Source organism: Chinchilla lanigera, unplaced genomic scaffold (genome assembly GCF_000276665.1).
Source record: "Chinchilla lanigera isolate Chin_1 unplaced genomic scaffold, ChiLan1.0 scaffold00076, whole genome shotgun sequence".
In the NCBI taxonomy this organism is placed as follows: Eukaryota; Metazoa; Chordata; class Mammalia; order Rodentia; family Chinchillidae; genus Chinchilla; species Chinchilla lanigera.
In genome coordinates, this window is record NW_004955477.1 from 787859 (window position 1) to 806848 (window position 18990).

At 49.7% G+C, this 18990-nt stretch overlaps 1 protein-coding gene across 1 annotated transcript in view; it reads left to right on the plus strand.

Annotated features, from left to right (window-relative positions):
• Positions 1-18990, plus strand: part of Htra1 (HtrA serine peptidase 1) — a gene marked incomplete at its 5' end in the record, with an annotated part of 47270 nt that overhangs the window by 26732 nt on the left and 1548 nt on the right. The window contains 5 exon segments of the mRNA XM_013503081.1: positions 12820-13014; positions 14031-14063; positions 15182-15296; positions 16869-16926; positions 18282-18377. Coding sequence (XP_013358535.1) covers positions 12820-13014; positions 14031-14063; positions 15182-15296; positions 16869-16926; positions 18282-18377 — 497 coding nt within the window.

Genomic DNA, 18990 nt, shown 5'->3' on the forward strand with positions numbered 1-18990 from the left:
GCATTTCCTTCAGGGATCTGCCTCTTTCCCATTGGATAGCCAGGTTGGACCATCGGTTATGGGCCCACCTCCCCTTGGCCAAGGTGTGGACACTTGACTGGCAAGGGCAAGATGTTCTCCCTGGAATTGCAAACGCAGCTGCGTGCACCCACAGTGGATGAGCTTAGGCTTGGTCTGGGTGGCCCCTACGGTGCCTGGCTGAGCACTGCCTGAGCTTTACTGCTGGAGCCCGGAGCCTGCGCTTCTTCTCTCTCTTGGAGCCCTCTTGAGGTCTTCATGAGCTAGGATTTGCTTGGCTTGCAGTTGCTGGAGATGTTTCTGGGCTTGTGACCAAGGAACTCTTTTGCGTCTTTCTGCCGAGTAGACACTTGTGCACTCACTTTGCTGCTGTGTGTTGAGACTCTGGAGAACATTTGGAGAAGGCTCATGGGTGGCCCCAGCCTGCTGCCCCCACCACACTGGAGAAGGGGGGGGGCGTCCCCTGCAGGTCCATCCTTCCTACCTGGCTGGTGTCCCTTCCTGTGCTCCTGTCCTAGAATTGAAAGTTCCCTTTCTGTACCGGAAAAAAAACCTAAAAAAAAAGTTCCCTTTCTTAGGGACCCTGGATGGGCCTGTTGTTAGTCTGGGATGGGAATATAGCCCCGGGAAGTAGGGGGAGTGTGCATGTAAACATTTTAATAGAAAGCAGCTTTGAGGGCAAACCAGTTCAGCTTTGGACGCAAACTATTTCCAAATGTGTTTAGTATGTGCCACTGGCCATGTGTGCAGAATATTTTTAATTTTTATCCAGTGGCAGCATTTTGTCTGTGCAGCTGAGAGAAAGACAGAGATATGGGGTTGGGGAGGAGAGAAATGTAAAACGTGAGCTGTTTGCTTTCATGAGGCCAGAGCACAGGCCAGGAATACTGGGGTGGTACCAACAAGGTAGGCGAGGAAAGTCACTTCCTTACAGCTGCTTTGCTAGCTGTGTTGATTATTTCAGATGGTGTCATCCCCATTCTGTGTAAAGCCTGTGTGGATCTCCCATTGCCCTTATAAGAGATTTTAACTGTTTATTGGGGCTGCCCTGACTGAGTGGAGCCCCGCCTCCCTCTGGTTCCTCACTTGCCCCCTCCACTCCACACCCCTTCTCAGCCACCTTCTTGCTCAGTTCTCTGAGGGCCTTTTCCTTTCCTCCAGGGCATTTTCTTCCATTCCTCACAGAGCTGAGTTCCCTGTCCTTTAAGTCTGACCTACAGTATGATGTGGCTCCCCAGTCCCCTGAGCCTCACCCCTCATGAGAATCCTCATCACATACAGGTGTTTTTCCTCCTTATCTCTTTATCACCATTGATCATTGTCTCATTTATTTATGTGTGTATGTATTTACTTTGAGATATGTTCTTACTCTGTTGCCTAGGCTGGTCTCTAACTCCTGAGCTTAGGTGGTCCTCCTGCCTCAGCTGCCACACACCGCTTCATTTGTTTTTTTGATTCAACTCTATCTCTACTGCTGGACTGTGAGGGATATATTTGTGTCACTCACCTATCAAGGCAGTAGGTACTCAACAACAGTGTCCTGAGTGAGTGGGGTTTTGGAGCCATGTCCTGTGAGGAAGGCCAGACCCTCTGTTCCTGGAGTAATGAAGCGGGGAAGGCACCAGGGTCTGCTCCCCAAGCTCCTGCCCCCTCTCTGATGAAGAGATTGAGTAGCAGGCTGGCTGTGCACACCCCATGTCTCAGCCAGAGGCCCCGGAGTTTGGAAGGACCTACGGCATTGCTGGGGCTATAGTGGGTCTGTGGACTTGGGTAATTCAAAGCGCTGCTGAGGCAGCAGGGTTTCCTGTGGGTGCTTTTCCTGACGCCAACCACCAGGTAAATATTTGGAGACAGCCTTGTCCAGGCTTGAGGTGGTTTTCTTCCTCCCCTCAAGTCTGGGTTGGTCTCTGGCCACCTTCAGGCCGGTGGCCCCCACAGACCTGTTTGAAGTGGCCCAAGTGCAGCTCTGAGTGCCGGGCTGCATTGTTTGCAGAGGGTCCTTTTACAGCCGGACTGCTGACAGGGCAGGAAGGCCAACACTTGATCATGAGGTTCAGGGCAGGGTCACTTGAGGGGCAAGGGGACTGGGCCTTTCACGTCCAAGTCTCTCCAGGCCCTGCTCTGAGAATTTGGCCTGGTGTGTAATGAATCTGTACTTATTTAAGTGAGGAGGGTCTGGGGAGTCTCTGGGGACAGGCATGGGCCAGAGAGGGAGGTAGCGCAGTGCTCCCTGTGACTCATGCCTGTTCTTTTCAAGCAACAAGATTGTCAGAGCCCGCTGACTAAGACACAAGCACATCCAAGAGTGAATCAGATAGCGCAGAGCCTGCGCATCCTCTGGAGTCTGTCGTGTATATACATACTCACACTGCCATAGTTACTCCTTATTTTGTTTTGGTGTTTTTCCACTTGGATTTTCCTCCCCACTCCCTCTGCCCTGTGCTTTTTGTGGTCTTCTTTCTCTCCTGGAACTCAGAGGGCTCCCACTGCATTTGCTAAAGATGCCACAGAGCCTGTTGACTTCTATTACAGAATTGATTCTTACTATTTTTAAGGGGAAGGAAATCAATATTTCATGAGAGAATGGAAGTCCAGACAGTGAAGTGGAAGCTGGCTCTTACTCCTCTGTACCAGCCCTTGTCCAGAGGTGAATGAGGACATGACTTCTCTTTGTTCTGATCACAGCTCTTTTTGTGAAGTATTTTAGTTCCCCAAACTCCAAACTGGAGCTCTGTGTGTTCTTTGGCCCAGATTCAAGAACTTAGTTGATTGTTAAGGAAATTCTTTGGCTGTATGTTTCTCTTAATATGGTAGTCCCCTTTTTTACTTGAGCATTCTTTTCAGGGAATTGGGTAAAGGCCGTTATTTATGGTCCTGACAAAGCAGTTTTGGGTCATTGGACCAAATTTCTAGGTGCTCCACTGGGACGTCTCTTATCCTCCTTACTTGGTATCAGGAGTGGGGGTAGTTCATTTCATTTGACAGTTTAGTGAGTGTGTGACAGTGTTTTAGAATCTGGGATTGGCCAAGTAGACTGTAGTCCAAATCTGGCCCCACATCTATTTTTTTAAATAAAGTTTTATAGGAACACAGTGATGACCATTTACTTATGGAGAGTCTATAGCTGCTTTTATTCTGTGCTAGTGAAACTGATTAGTTAGCAGGGAGACTATATGGCCCATGAAGCCAAACATATTTGCTTTCTGATGCTTCCCAGAAAAAGCTTTTCAACCCTGGTGGTGGATGATGTCCTTGACCTAAAAGAGCTAAGGGTGGCTAGGAGATAATATGCTTACAAGCGTCAACCAAGGTGAAATGCTTATGCGAGCAAGGGAAATGGGGACAGAGAATTGGATTTCGTTTGTTCTCTTGGGAGGGATTATGCTTCTTTGGTGAAAGTGGGGCTTTAGTCTTCTAAATTAAGCAGGGGGAGGCCTTATGTTTGCCTGTTCTGTGGTGTTGGTAGAAAGGAGGTTACTGAAATTCCAACATGTTTTACACATGGTTTGTCCAACTTTAGCATCCTGCTGGATTTTTTAAGGTCTTGTTCATTAACTTCAGTTATTCCTTTGCTAATACCATTTTTTATTCTTGGGTTCTTGAGTGTAACTGCTTAGTGGTGTTCATTTGTGGATTTCATTAATTTGTATTGAACATCTCTCTTGGCCAAACTGTCTATTAGGTGCAGGAGATGTAGCAACAGTGCACAAACGCCATGAGGCTTAAGATCCGGTGTGGATAACAGGACAGATGAGATAAATATGGCATCAAGTACAAGGAAGGGAGACACAGAGGAGATGAAGCAGAAGGCGTGGGGGCTGGGAAGCTGTTGTGCTATGCTCAGGAGCTTACCTGAGGAGGGGTAGCCAAGCTGAGCTACGAAGGACATAGAGCCAGCCATGGGGGACAGGTGGCGAGAGGATAGTTGTACATAGAGTGAATTTTCTTTTGTTCTAGCCTAGAGGCCCTGGATTTTGGATCTTGGATCAAGTGCAAACTTATTTTGTAGCAAGTTTATTAGAACCTTTCACACCACAAGCCAGTATTTCTGGTTAGCTGGTTTCTTTGTGTATTTTCTGTTTCTTCTTGGCCTTGGTTCTTTGGGGTTCCTGCTTATCTTCTAGAAAGCTCCAAGGTCTTGTGTAGTTGGTTTGCTGAGTGTCTGAAAATACAAAGCATTCAGAGGATTTGATCCCCGTCTCATTTGTGGCAGGAGGATACAGTTTCCCATAACTTGTTTCCTAAAGCCCTGCAGACCTTTCTATGGCAAGAGAGAAATAACACTGATTATCCTAATAAACAGGCTAATTAACACGTCACTTTTGTCAAACAAGGCACTGGAATCTGATAACAGAAACATGTGACTCATGGTATTTCCCTCTTTGTTTTGTCTGCCATGCCACTCACAGACACCATTAGCCCTCCCTGTGACGGAATTTTGCCATGAATATATATTTAATTATAACACGTCTTTTGTCATCGACCCTGTCAAATTACTTTTATGCAAAAGAGGTTATACATCTTTTAAAATTTTTTTAGTAAACTTAGAGAGAATGCTGTATCCTGAGCAGTGTCCCTGCACACAGGATCTTAGAGCGTCAAGAGTACTGAGGCCCTTGAGTGCCTTGGGCTCCATTCAGCAGATACCGAGGCATGGCTGTTCTGGGTACTGAGCCTCCAAGCAGGGTAGGGGCACGGCCCACGTCCACCATGTACAGCTGCTGGACAGAAGCTGCTCCTTGGGCTTCCCAGATCCCCACCTGCAACCTTACAGACGGCTGCAAGGCAGGCCACATCCGAATCATTTACCCTGACAGGAAGGCCAGGCCCGGGCTAACCTAAGCCTTACCCGCGTTTAAGGTCCCAGTGGATCTTTTAAGATCTCATTTGCTCATTTATTCCCTTCTTCATGGATTTTGTAAATATTTATTGCACATCCACCATGGCCAGACACTACATAGCAGCATCTGCCATGATGAGGTCAGTGGATCAGAGAGGCCTGATGTATGAAAAAGACAAAAATGACCCTTGGCCAATGCAATGTTTTTCTTCCTCTGGATGCCACAGAATATATACAGTCACTGCACGGTAGGCTCCCAGATAGAAATGTTGGCATTTTGTGGTTAAATGGATGTTTGACATGGCAAACATTTCTTGGTGTATCTTACAGGAGACTAAATATTATGGCTGTGTTCATAAACAGTAAGGAGGAAGGTGATTCTGTTTTTTCTTTGTGCTCTTTCCCTCTCTGTTTTTGCACAGCCAGCCTCTGTTTCCCCTCTCCTTCCCTTTCCTCACTTTTCTTCCCTCTCCTACCATGCCACCTCTCATCCATCCTACTTGTCTACTTCCTCTCTAGGCAGCTGAGAAAAGGAGTGATGGTGACTCGATGACACGCTTCTCCTGGGCCTGGATATGTTAGTGGTGGTCTCGGTGCCCATGTAGCAGATCCTTCCTGCCCTGACCGCTCAGCTTGGAGCCACTCCTCCATTTACCAGCCACCCTTGACTTTTATCACTGATAACCTCCATCCTCTCCAATCCAAACCCTCAGTGTCTCGGTCTCGGTCAGCTCCACGAGCATGTGAGCTGTACTCAGAAAAGCCCTGTGCTCTGAGGTCATCATCTAAATTTTGTCTTTGATTTGCGTTTTGTACTAGACAGCTAATGAAAAGGTGGAGTATGCTGAGGGGCCTTGGAGTCTTGGCTCAGGCATAATTCCTCCTCCTTTCCTCTTCCTCCTCCTCCTCCCTCCTCATGGCGGGTTCTGAGCCTTCCCACGCCCCTGTCTCCTGAGACTTGTTCTCTGCCCGGCCTTCCTTCCTGTCTCTGTACAGTGGTCACTGCTACCTCCCAGCCCTGGAAGAGGGGCAGGCACAGCTGTTCAGGGTTGGGTGTCACGCCCCACAGCATCTTGGGACAGTGCATGTGCAGGCTCAGGCTGATGCCACTGGGCAGGGACAAGCACTAGCTATCTAGTGTGCCTAACCTGACAGAGGTGGCGGTGCTCTCGGGGCCGTCCATTGTGCATAGGTGGGAGTGGTGGGCCCTTGGAAAGGAGAGATGCCTGCCTTGACGTCCCACCCCCAGTGGGACACAGTGCTTGGAGAGCTGCATTGTGAGGCTTGGTAGGTATCTACACTTGCCACCTTTGTGACTGTCTTTGTGCTTAAAGGACAAAAATAGCTAACAAATAAAAAAATATCAAAATGGGGGAGGAGCTTATATGCCAGTACCTTTAACGACATTTTAATAGACTTTGTGAATAAGGGGCCTGAGTTTTATTTCCCACTGGGCCTTGCACATGATGTAACTGGTCTCCAGAAAATCTTTGCTAACTGGGTCCACAGCCCACAGGTCTGTCCCCTTTCCACCAATCCTCACCTGCTCATCCGCAGCTGTCCCGCTAACCCAGGTTAGGGTGCTCCCTCTCTCTCATTAGGTCCTTAGATATAAACGTTCTTCCCAGGACTTCTCCATGCCTACTCTGTTTCCCTTAGGAGGCATGCGAGTCCCCTGGCACAGCTTCTTCCTAGGTACAGGGACATGCCATTTCCTCCATTGCATATTTTTTAAAGAAAATGAAAGGTTAGCATAACTGTTTCCAGAAGGCACATTGAATCACTCAGTTGAGTCGCAGCCAGATGCTGCAACATCAGCCTTTGAAGCAGACTTCACCCAACACAGCCAGGCTGGAAGCCCCAGCCCCTGCGCATGAGTGTGTTCGACAGCTGGCGGATGTAGCAGATTCTGCAGATTCAGCAACAAAATAAGTCTGTAACTGAGAAGCACTTTGTACCATTCAAAGGAGAGAAAGAAATGAGTGACTTGGCTCATTAGGTTAAAAGAAATTGCAAACGCTCCCTTTAGCTGCGGTTTTATTGGTTAGTTTTATTGCTCTTCTCTCCAAGCTTCAGGGAATGAGGTCACAATGATGTGAGCACCGGCGGGCTGTTAGATGGAGCTGAGCTAGTGGTGGTTGTGGCTGTGCAGGGTCCTCCCTGGAGGACTGTTGATCAAGTCACTATCTCGAAAATTCCAGGAATCTCCTGTCCTCTCACTGCTGTAGAACTTTGCAGGGATCCTCTGACCTCACTGGAATTTGTATACTAAGAGATTTATTAAGGTCCCTGGGGCCTTTTTGATCTTACCCATGTAACTATTGTCTGGTAATAGAATTTTTGGAAACAACTGAGCCTTCTGGAAAGAACCCTGATTATCAGAGCAGAAGTGACCACTGGCTATTACCAGGCTCAACTTCCTTATTTTAGAGGACATAAAATAGAAACCCAGAAAAGTCAATCAAGTGTCCACACCCACAGAATGAGTTAATGCAGTGCTCAGACTGAATGCTGATGTTCTGCTGAGCAGGACAGTAATCTCTCAATTATGTGGAGTCTGAGATGCGGCGCGTGTGTGTGTGTGTGTGTGTGTGTGTGTGTGTGTGTGTATATGTGTGCGCGCGCGTGCACATCTTCACTTCTGTATCACCTTGGTAGACATTGGACAGAAAGCCCCAGGGCAGCCGGCAGCACAGGCTCAGTGAGGGGTCGCTTTAGCTCAGTTATGGAACCCATGGCACGTGTGCGGCCCTTGAAGCCAAGGCTTTGAGCTGGGCCTGTCTCTACTCCCTGCCAGGGCTTGGTTGAGGATAAGACGGACTCTCCTAAGGGCACCATAGATAAACAGCATGGCCAGAACTTCACCTTGAGGATACACTAGCTCAGCCCCCTTTGTCTGGTCCTTAATTGTTCTTAAGTTCAGCTGTCACCCTGTTCTGTTATAACCGCTCTGTGGTCCACCCAGTGGTCGATCTGGAGCACGGAGCCGCTCTTTCCTTCCTGGCTGATCGTGTGTTCTGTGCACCTGGGTGTTGGGCAGGTGGGCTGATGCGAGCTTCTGGAGGGAGGATTGGACTTGAGCCCCCATCAGGGAATTGGAGTGAGGCCTGTCTTGTCTGTCCTCAGAGCCATTGTTGTAAAGGCTCTGTGTGTGACAGAGGAGGAGGAAGTAGTGGGTAAGCGCAGGTCAGGTGACCCAGGGGTGCACTTGTCTACTGTGGACAGGTTCTGCTTAGGTCACCTGCATCTGGGCTCAACTGAGACACGTGTCCCAACACAGACATTTTGAGATCACTGCTTTTATTTCAAGCAGATTTCTTCTGCCCCACCACTCCATAAAATTGGCATGGAAGAGTGCACCCTTATCAGCGTCCTTTCTAAATGTCAGGTTCTGGTCTGAGGATCATCCCTGTTAGATGAACTCTTGTCCCCAGGCCTGGAAGTCTGTACCTGTTTCCCCTCACCTACAGCCTTTGTCCCTGCCGGCAGAGCTGTGGGAGTGTTGTAGGCTCATCGTTGTCACCAAAGAGTGGTCCAGGATGCCCTTAATAGCCGGATGCTGCTGGTGACCATGAAGGGTAACGTGCTGAGGTACCTTTGGAATTTCTTTGCATTCCTCAGGAGTCATATTTCCACATGGCATTTTCACATCCTTATGTGACGTCTGGAGTGGTGGTGGCCATCTTGTGACCGGAGGACAGCCTGAAGTTGATGGAAAAAAAAGAAAACAGGAGACTCATTCTTTTTTTCTTTTTCTTTTTTTTTTTTTTTTTTGGTTTTTCTCTGGTACTGGGAACCGAACTCACTACCTTGCGCTTGCTAGGCAGGCGCTTTTGCTGCTGAGTTAAATCCCCAGCCCCTAGGAGACTCATTCTTGATGTTATCCTTGAGCCTTTGATGTTATCCACCCTGGCACCATCCTGTCCTTGGACAGCTGGCTATTTGGTTTATTTTTAAGCTGGGTTTTTTGTACTCATAGCTGAAAACACTCTGTTACACAGAAATCATTTTCTGTATTGATATGTACTTAGCCTTTGTGGAAGATCCTGGGCTGAGATTCCCATGGTGAGGAGGATAGACTTTGTCCCTTTTTTGCTCTGTGAGTCCTGTTAACTTGTGTAGTGCCTCTGCCCAGCAGAAAGGATGCTTGGAGGGCCAGGGTGGATGCGTTGGTCTTCGGGGCCCTGTGCTGTGTTCCTAGGAGGCATGCATGAGTGTTTGTGGAGACTGTGCTCTCCCATGTGGGGTGTTCTCTTTCATGTGGGCCATGTTCCCTGGAAGTGAAGCTGCAGGGCCTACTTCTATGGTTTGTTGTATCTAATGGATAGTAAGGGCTTTCTTTAACCGGGCTGTGGACCGAGGTCTTCCAAACTTTGGAATTAATCTAGTACACAATTAGCATCTTGCCTATAGCTGGTATTTCATTAATTTACACAGGCATGGCCAGCCTGCACCCCATGCCCAGGGCCTCGGACATGGTCCCCTGAGCTGTCTCTTCACATACTTGGGTGGCAGCACATTGAGTACTTAGGGTATTTTCCTAGAGTCATTCTTGGGAACTTGAGGACACCATCCCGCCCCAGGGAATTACCTGCACGTCACCAGGCAGGGTCCAAGGAGGTCTCCAAAGCAGGGCGGGGAACCTTAACTAACTCCTCCCATAGGATAGGTTACAGGTTTGCTAACTTCCATCACAGGAAAAGTTTTCAGGACATGCCAGTAAGAGGCATAAGGGGGTTTATTAGCAGAACTTTGCAAGTACACACCCAGAAAAAGAGTGCAGGCCCTCAAAAGGGAGAGAGGCACGTTATGGGCTCAAGCTGTATAATTTATGGCATCTGAGAATAGAAATCTGTGGAAATCGTGACTGTCTGGGAAGAGGGGATTGAGTTTACAAATGAGAGGGAAGGGCCCATTCATAGCTAACGACCATCACAGGTGACAGCTGCAGCCCGTCCATCGTCCATGGGGAAGGCCCTTTTTATAGGCAAAAAGGCCAATTTATAGGTGGAAGGAATGAGCCAGACTAATTGTGTCATTAAGGACCTTAGGAATTTTTGACTGGGTTTGTGTCCTGGAAGTACAGTTTTTATTAAAAGTATAACTGGAAAATTATGCTTCTACTTGTCTTCTGTTTATCGTATTTTTCTGTCCTGCCTCCCAGATGCCCCTTCTTTTCTGCTGGTCTCCCAGCCTGCATCCCATGATCGTGAGCAAGACTGTGAGAACCGGCAGTGCAAGGAGCTCACCTTGGACTGTCCCTGGTCCCAGAGGGACGCGGGCCCAGTGTGAGCTGCTGGGCCCGATAGGAATCCTGAGGGCTTTGCTTCTTCACCTCACAACCTGCGTGTGCCCACAGCTTGTGTTTTCCTGTTCCCGCCATGGTGTGTGACTGAGACTGGGACTGACGTGACGGTGGGACCCTGCAGGCCGCTCTCTTCCTCTTCTTCCTCGCCAGCCACCTCTGCTGCTGTCAGGAGGAGGAGAGACGTCTGCCCCGTGTACTCTGCGGGCATGCTTCTGCGTGCTCCTGTGAGGCTCCAGCGAGATGGGAGATGTGTGAGTGACTGTTAGGAGAGGGACTGGTGTCTTGGACATAGCCTGTGGCTGGGGCTGCTTCAAAGGGAGCCTCAGACAGAGCGTCTCCAGCCAGGAGCCTGGAGCCAGCTTTGATGTGGGCGGTGCAGGAAGCAGCCTGTGGACACAGAGCTGGGGTACTAATGGGCTCGAGTGGGTCCGGAGTGCCGAGCGGCCTGTGCAAGTCAGGGCCAGCGCGTGGCTGTGCCTTCCAGCCGTATGTGCATTTCGTCTCCCGCAGGTGTCCCCGTGGAGCACATGTCTAGACAGTGATGGAGTAAAAAGCTCAAGTACTAGCAGGAATTTGGCCAGCTGAAGTATGTATAGCTGCTGAGCCCCACGTGGATGTGAGTGGGGCCGAACGGCCTGGTGCTCGCACAGCCAGCCAGCACCTGCAGGGAGCGGGGGCCAAATGGCCCCCCAAAGGCAGCTTGACCTCATGGCGAGCTGTAAATCTGGCCTGGCTGACATCTCGGCATCACGCCACTCCTTTTGCAGGGATTTCTGCCTATAATTAGACGTCTGGAAATTACAACTCCTGCATTCTGGGAGTCCAGGTTTGATGGCTGGGAAATTTACTCTTTAGTTTAGCCAGGTTGCTCACTGGCTATGAGAAGTCCCTCTGTTTCTGAGCCTCAGTTTCCACATCTGTAAAATGAGGGGAATTGTGCCCTACACACCGAGATTATTGGGCTTTGTTGGCTGACAAGGTCCTTTTTTGCTGACAGGCAAAGTGTTCATTCCTTTCACACAAATTCAGGGTTTATATGATAAGACCCTTTCCCCTGCCATAGGTGTCTGCTTGCTTCATTCTGCCTTATTTCATAATCTGTGACACATTTGAGTGGAATAAAAACTTTTAATGAGATGATAATTGGAGCTGCTCTCCAGTGCAAGGGTGACTGAACCTGCACTGTGTAGCCACATTTCCTCCTGTGTTGGAGTGAGGGCTGCTCTTTGAGGAGACTCTGAGCTCTTCTTACTGGCGTTCATCTTGTCCAAGCCTGTGTGGTCCCCCGAGTGTGAACAACTTTGCTATACTTGAGCCAGGCTTCTCCGTGGGGTGCTCTGAGCTTGTGATGTCTGCAGTCAGTGTCCCCTGGAGGTCTGGCCCTCCCAGGACAATGAGAGGCAGCATGTGGGCCTCAGTCCCTTCCCCTCTGCCGTCACAGCTTCCTACAAAGTGTTTGTCTCCTTCGCAGCATCTTCTGGGCCTGAGCTCAGACTTCAGAACTGAAGACAGGGACAGGGTTGTCATTAGGTCTCTGCAGACACAGAGTCTGGCTTCCTTCCTAGGAGGCAGAGGCAGAGGCAGAGGCAGAGGCAGAGGCAGGAGGCTGGGCTGGGGCGTGAGCTAACTGCTGATTAATATCTCCATGATGAGTCCTGCCTGGAGCCTCGGACCTGGTTCCCAGGTTGTGGCTGAGGTGTGTCGGGGCCACCATGCTGGGTCTGAGCTTGACGTCAGCAGGCACCTCTCCGTCTTTGGATGGCAAGGCCAACCCATCCAGGCAGCTTCTGTCACCTGTCCTTTTGCCTGCCCCTAGGGCCAGCCTAGAGTGGCTGAGTGCACATCAGCAGGCTGCCCCACCCACAGGCTGTTATTGCTGAAGTCATTCCTGGCAGGGGCTGCTGGCTCAGGCCCAGGGTAAACATGTCCCGCTGAGCTCTCTGCGTGCCATTGGACACTGAGGAGTGCAGGGCTGTGTGGGGAATGCTGCAGGGAGGGAGCAGGCCGTCAGATCTCACCATGGATGAGGAGACCCCCAGCCATTCTACCCACTCCCAAAGCTCCTCTGACTCCTGGATGGGCTTGCTGAGGTCCTGATTTATTCTGAAGAGTTGTTTGGGACTCCTGGCTCTTTGTAGCTTCCATAGACATTGGGGATGGGGCTCCTGGGACTGGTTCCACACAGCAGTACAGCTCTTTGTCTGAAGGCCTGCCCATACCCTCAGGACTTGGGAGGCGTGCGTGTGAATAGCGGGGCGGAAGTTCTACAGACTCAGGATCCTTCCTAGGCCCTTTGCTCTCTGAAACCATCCCAGGCATGCTGACCCCAAAATCCATTCCATGGCCCTGTGTCATCTGCCCTGGAGGTGTCAGACCAAGTCTGTGCTGGTAGCTTCAATGTGATCAGACCCTAAAGTGACCTCCTGTCATCTCCCCTCATTTTCCTTGATGTGCATCCTCAGTATCTGCGCCTGGAGAGCTTCTAGTATGGGGATTACAGGAGACTTCTAGGCCCCAGGAAACGGATGTCATCCATGAGCTCAGTCCCACAGGGGCAGGTGTCTCCTAGTGGTCCCTCACTCCGTAGCATTCCATTGTGTCTGTGCACCGGTGCAGCTCGTAAAATCACACAATGCTGCCCTTGTGGTTACAGGAAAAGCTGCCTGTCCTGCTGCTCGGCCGCTCCTCGGAGCTGCGGCCTGGAGAGTTTGTGGTCGCCATTGGAAGTCCATTTTCCCTTCAAAACACAGTCACCACTGGGATCGTCAGCACCACCCAGCGAGGTGGCAAAGAACTTGGGCTCCGGAACTCAGACATGGACTACATCCAGACAGATGCCATCATCAACGTGAGCCGCCTGCTGTCCTTTTTCCCACTAGCTGGGGCTTGTGGCAGGTTTCTGCCAGAGGGAAGCTAGACTTAGGAACTGGGATTGAGTTAGGGTCTTCATAGTATTGTCAAAGGGATTCTCTTTGAACCCCTAAAGCAGAGGACACCAAAGGTTGTCAGCATCTCAGTAGCAATCACTGCAACTCTTGTAAAGGGAACCTAAATTTTCTAAGGGCTGTACTGAGAGGAGGTCCTCTGTCCTACCCAAGCAGGCGTGATGAGTCTGCTGGCCCCTCAGGCACACACTGAGGACATGTGGCGCCGTCCCTTTCTGGCAGGAAAACTCCCTGCGCACACACCCCTCCCTCCAGGAGGTGTGAGCCCTGCCTGTGACCAGAGCCCTGGGCCACAGGCAGAGCATTAGGCCGACACCATGCCATGTGGCTGCCTTATGAAGCTGGGAACTGTTTCATGACATTCCCTAATTAATCTCTTGAACATCTTGTTTCTCCACTCCAGCTCTTTCCCTGAAGGATTGGTGTTTCTGAGAAGCAGTCCTCCCCCTCCGACATCTGTCTAATAAATAAGAAACACTGTGTTTTGTATACTTGTTGCATCTTCTAGCCCCCCTGCCCCGAACTTATTTGTAATCTGCTTCAAGTCTGGGAACTAGAGTAAACCGTATGGATCCCAGCCCCAGCACAAGGCTAAGGTCCCTCAGAGGGGGTTGTGAAGATTGAATACTGTGATCTTGGAGCAGGTGGGTTGCCAGCCTCATCCCAGGAGAAAGTGTTAGGTCCTGTCAGGCCTCTGGGCTTCAGAGCCAAAAACTTTCCACTTATGTCACATCTCAGACTTTCGGAAAATGGTGAGGTCCTTTTTTTCCCAGCCAATTATTGGGTCAGCAGGAACAAATCTGAGGGAAGAACCGTACCCTATACTCTAGGCACGGCTCTCAGAATGCTGCCGAAGAGGAACATAGATTGGACCGTGTTATGTCACAACTGTAACATTCTTATTTCTGTTTAATTTCAGTATGGAAACTCTGGAGGTCCCTTAGTAAACCTGGTAAGGCCTTTCAGTATCTGTGTCTTCTTGTTTGTTTCCATCTGTGCGCAGGCTGCTTTGTTTTCCTTTTTTTTTTCCATATGAGCTTGCCAAAACACATTATCTAATTCTTTAAAAAGGAGCTCTGGGATTGCATTGTCTCTTTGCCTATCACCCAGTGGACTTTTCTAGAAGGAATCAAGGGCTAGGAACATTAGATCAGAGCTACAGGTGAATGCCTTGGAGTTCAGGTCCAGTCCAGGCAGAAGGGGAGCAGCAGTGCTGTGTGCCTGCAGAGGGACGGTGACTCCTCCGGACCAAGCCTTTAAGGCAATGAGGGGAGAAGAGCTGGCCTGGCTCAGCCACACACTTTCTTGGGGTCAGGGTGCCTCTCTGAAACATCTGGAATGCAGAGGAGTCGCCACTTAGAACCCATCCTGGGATGCTGAGGAAACTGAGGCTGTCTTTAGCATGACCTGTGATGTCTTTAGCAAGTGCTTGCTTTCCCAGCAAAGGAGCCTCAGCTGTGCCCCTTCCTGACCCCCGCGTCCCCAGCCCCACCTTGCCCATAGAGCTGCCCTGTCCTGGCAGTGAAGCCCGCCAGCCTTGGGCTCTGGGGTGGTTTCTCCCGGCCTCAGCAGTGATCTCCCGGCCGCTGGAAATGGAAGCACTGGAAGCAGTGGAGCAACTCCTTAAAGACTGAGATTCGGGAAACGTATTTTGTGTAAAAGGAGCAAATATTGGATCTTTTGAAACCATCTACGTACAGTGAAGTGACCACTGGGTTCCAATCTACAGTGTTTATCAATTCTTTGGAAGCCAAGCATAGCTGTGGCTGCCCATGCAGCCTGATATCCTCTTCTGCCACCCTGGGACCTCCTGCCAGTCCCATCACATTCTCTGATGTAGCCCACAGACTTCTTTTTTTATTGTTTTAATTTTACAAATTTACGAGGTGCTATATGGTGATTCAAAATATATTTATGCATTGTGTAATGATCAAATCACAATCGTTCAGCTTTCCACTTCCTCAAGCATTTTTCAGAGACTTCTTTTGTGTAAATTCTCTACTTTCTGCTAGTGTTCACCTACTGCTACCCTTCCTAGATTCAGTGAGCCATGTCCATCTTGCTTTTCAGGATGGTGAAGTGATTGGAATCAACACTTTGAAGGTGACAGCAGGAATCTCTTTCGCAATCCCTTCTGATAAGATTAAAAAATTCCTAACTGAGTCTCATGATCGGCAGGCGAAAGGTGAGCAAGGGGGTTTGGAGATTCAGTCCTGAGGCTTAGGTGCCCTTTGGAAATTTGGAGAAGTGGGTGCCTACGCAGAACTGAAAGGGAGCCAGGTACAGTGGTGCACACTTGTGCAGGAGGATTGAAAGTTTGGGGCAACTTAGGGAGACCTTGTCTCAAAATAAAATTTTCAGAAAGGGCTGGGGATGTAGCTCAGTGTTAGAGCTCTTGGCTATCCTATACTAGGACCTGGGTTCACTCCAGCGCCAGAAAAAAAGCAGACAGAAAAAGAAGGGAGGGAGGGAGGGAAAAGAAGGAAAGGGAATGAATGTATAGTATAAGCCAGTGGTGGTGAACCTAGGGCACATGTGCCACAGCAGACTGTTTGTATCATTGAAAGCTGTAAAAGTTTCGCCATCACTGGTAAAAGCCCTTTTTAGGACACATTCGGGCATAGGTAGTTGACCATGTTTGTCATATGGTCAGGGGAATTTCACATGGTTCTCAGCCTAATGTGTACGAGGCACAAACCATCAGGACTTTTATGCCTTATTTCTCTTCATGATTCATTTGTATCACTGCATTAGGTAAGAATTATTTCATTCTGTTGATAAGAACTGAGATTCAGGGAGATCATTCATTCTGCAAATGTTTACGGTTCTGCTGTGAATCAGCCTGGGGACTGGGCAGTGGGCTGCTCTACAGAGGCCCCTGCAGGCATGATTTTTTTTTTCTACTGAGGGAAAGACTGGCAGTAAATAGTCTAACAAGATAATATCAGACAGCAGCTAGTGCTGCCAAGAAAATGAGGCATGGTGGATGGCTACAGAGTGACTGGGAGAGCTGACAGTGGAAACAGTATGGCCAAGAGAGGCCTCCCAAGCTGCAGCCTGGTGAGGAGCCAGCAGGTATGCGTAGGGCAGCATTGCAGACGGAGAAACAGTAGATTGGGTATAGACCGAGTGGTGTGGCCTTTCAAGTGGTCCATGGGGGTGGGAGGGCGGAAGCTGTGTGCATTACACAGGACAGGTATGGGAAGCTGCCAGGGCCAGAGAAGCAGGCTTACAGTAGGCCATGGTGCATTTAACTGTACTGGGAATAGAGAAGTTCGTGATCTGGGAGACGTCTTTGAAAGGAATTCCCTCTTCGGTACCAGAAGGAGGCTGCTGCTCTGTGTGTGTGTGTGTGTGTGTGTGTGTGTGTGTATAAGTTAGAGCCAACAAAGAGGCTTGGCCAGTCACCCAGACAGAGGTCCCAGGGTTTCAGGCCAGGGCGGTGGCAGTGGAGTTGGAGCAAAGGGGTCCCATTCTGGATATCTACGGAGCCTAGAGACAGCCTGGAGAAGGGCCAGAGACCAGGATGAGGCTGTGAGAAACTGGGGTCACTCCTAGGTTTCCGGCGATTGACTCAAATGATGAGACCCTTGGAAGGGCTCACAGGAGGTAGGGATCTAGACCAGGACTGAACTGCAGCCTCAGTTTGTCCCCCTCGGGTCCCGACTGCATGCTGCAAGCTGGAGTTTTGGGACCCCTGGCTCTCTGCCACTCCCACCAAGTGGGGTGACCTCTCGTCCCTTTGTTGTCACACCAGGCAAAGCCATCACCAAGAAGAAGTATATTGGTATCCGAATGATGTCTCTCACATCCAGGTGGGTAAATAGGACGCGCGTGTCTGCCCTACACTCAAACCTGAACTTCACAACCCCACCCCCAACCCGATAAACTGTGCTTTCAGATCTTGAAGCTTCTGCTAGAAATTAAGGCTCACTGGGAAAGAAGAGGGGCCATTGGGCTTGGTCCCTTTTGTTTTACTCTTCGTCTTTCTTTGTTTTTGCATCTGGCCACCAGGAGGGTTCTACTGTCCTATCGGAAGGCAGGCCTGAGCTGCAGGGGCAGGCGCCCTCGAGCTCCCTCACACCTTCCTCCCACCCCTTGTTCTGTTGAAACCCACATTCCGGCAGTGCCCCAGTGGCTGCCCAGCCGTTGGAGCACCTGCTTCCTGCAGGAATGCCAGGACAGGCCCCCTGACAGCCGCGATGACTGATGGGCTTGTTTTCCTGAGCTGCTGGAAGGCACTGCCTGTGGTTGCCAGGCCGTGACATACTGCAGTGTGAGCCTGGATGAAAAATAGAGGGTGACGTCACGAGTCCTGGTGACCGACCCAGCTGGCATGGCTGAGCTGTCCTAGGCCAAGTGGGTAAAGAACAGAATATATTGACAGATACACTGCTGTGAATTATTGTAACTACTAACTAGTGTCAAAATGGTGAGACATTTAGATACACGCTATGCATGGTGGTACCTTTCCCAGTATTCCAGAAGAGGGGATGATTTGCCCGGAAGAAAGCCACATAGGTTGTTTTTGGAGCCAGGAAAGATGGAGGTGTAGGGAAGGAGGGTGGGCTCTGGGGCTGGGTTTCTTGGGGTGTTCTCCTAGCCTTGTGCTTCCTGGCTGTGACTGCTGAATGCTCAGTGTCTTCTCCAGAATGACAGTGACAGTGCAGGTTTTTGGATCAGCAAGCAGAGGCAGTGATGACCCGTCACAGTAACTACCAGGTGCTTACTCTGTGCCAGGCACTGGGCTGGGCACCTTACCTAGACAGCTCCATAATAACCCGTCCTGTGGAGCACTGGTCCCATTTTGCAGCTCAAGAAACAGAGACTCAGAGTGGTCAAGCAAGTGCCCAAGGTAACACAGCTTGCAAATGGCAGATATATGGCTGTAAACCAGGCCAATCATTTATATTTTACTGGTCCTTCAGTGGTAGCTATTATTAACTAATAATAAATAATGATAATACCAATTATGATTGAAGTATTTCTCCACTATTACATAGTAAACCTTTGACCCTAAGAGGCATGCAATTTTAAAGTAGAATCAGAACTCTTGGAGGAATTTTACACTGAACTTGGGACAGGAAGGGAATGTCATGAGAGCCAAATGTCAGTAGAGGAAAGACTGTTGGTACTTAACATTAACACGAATACTTTTCCTCCTGAGCAGCAAAGCCAAAGAGCTGAAAGATCGCCACCGAGACTTTCCAGATGTGCTTTCAGGAGCATATATCATCGAAGTAATTCCTGACACCCCAGCAGAAGCGTGAGTGAGAAGTGTCTTCCCTTTTCCTAATTTTTTTTTTTTTTTGAGACAAGGTCTCCCTGTGTAGTTCAGGCTGGCCTTGAACTCACTGTGTAGCCCAGGCTGGCCTTGAACTTGCAATAATCTTCCTGCCTCAGCCTCCCAAGTACTGGGCTTATAGGCATGCACCACCCCACCCGATCCCTTTTCCTACTATGTAGTAGGACAAAGCAGTGTTCTTTTTCTGTTGGTTCAGATGACTGTGTCCACTCCTGACAAATGTGGTTGGACGTTTCTGGTCACTTCTGACCAGCCTGGGCCCAGGGTTCATCCACAGAAGGCCTTCAGAAGTCCTTGTTCTGGGCCAGGCATGGTGGCACATACCTGTAAATCCTGGTTGCTCCAGAGGCAGGAAAGTCTCGATTCAAGGCCAGCCTGGACAACTGAGTGAGATCGTGTCTTAAAATTTAAAAAGATCTAGGGTTATGGCTTAGTGGTATAGTACTTGCCTAGCATGTGCAAAGCCCTGGGCCTGATACCCTGTCTGTCTGTCTGTCACTCGTGCACACACATGTATCCTTGCTTTGCTTGAGGTTATCCAGATGGAAAGAGCAATAGCAGGGTCCTTAGGCGT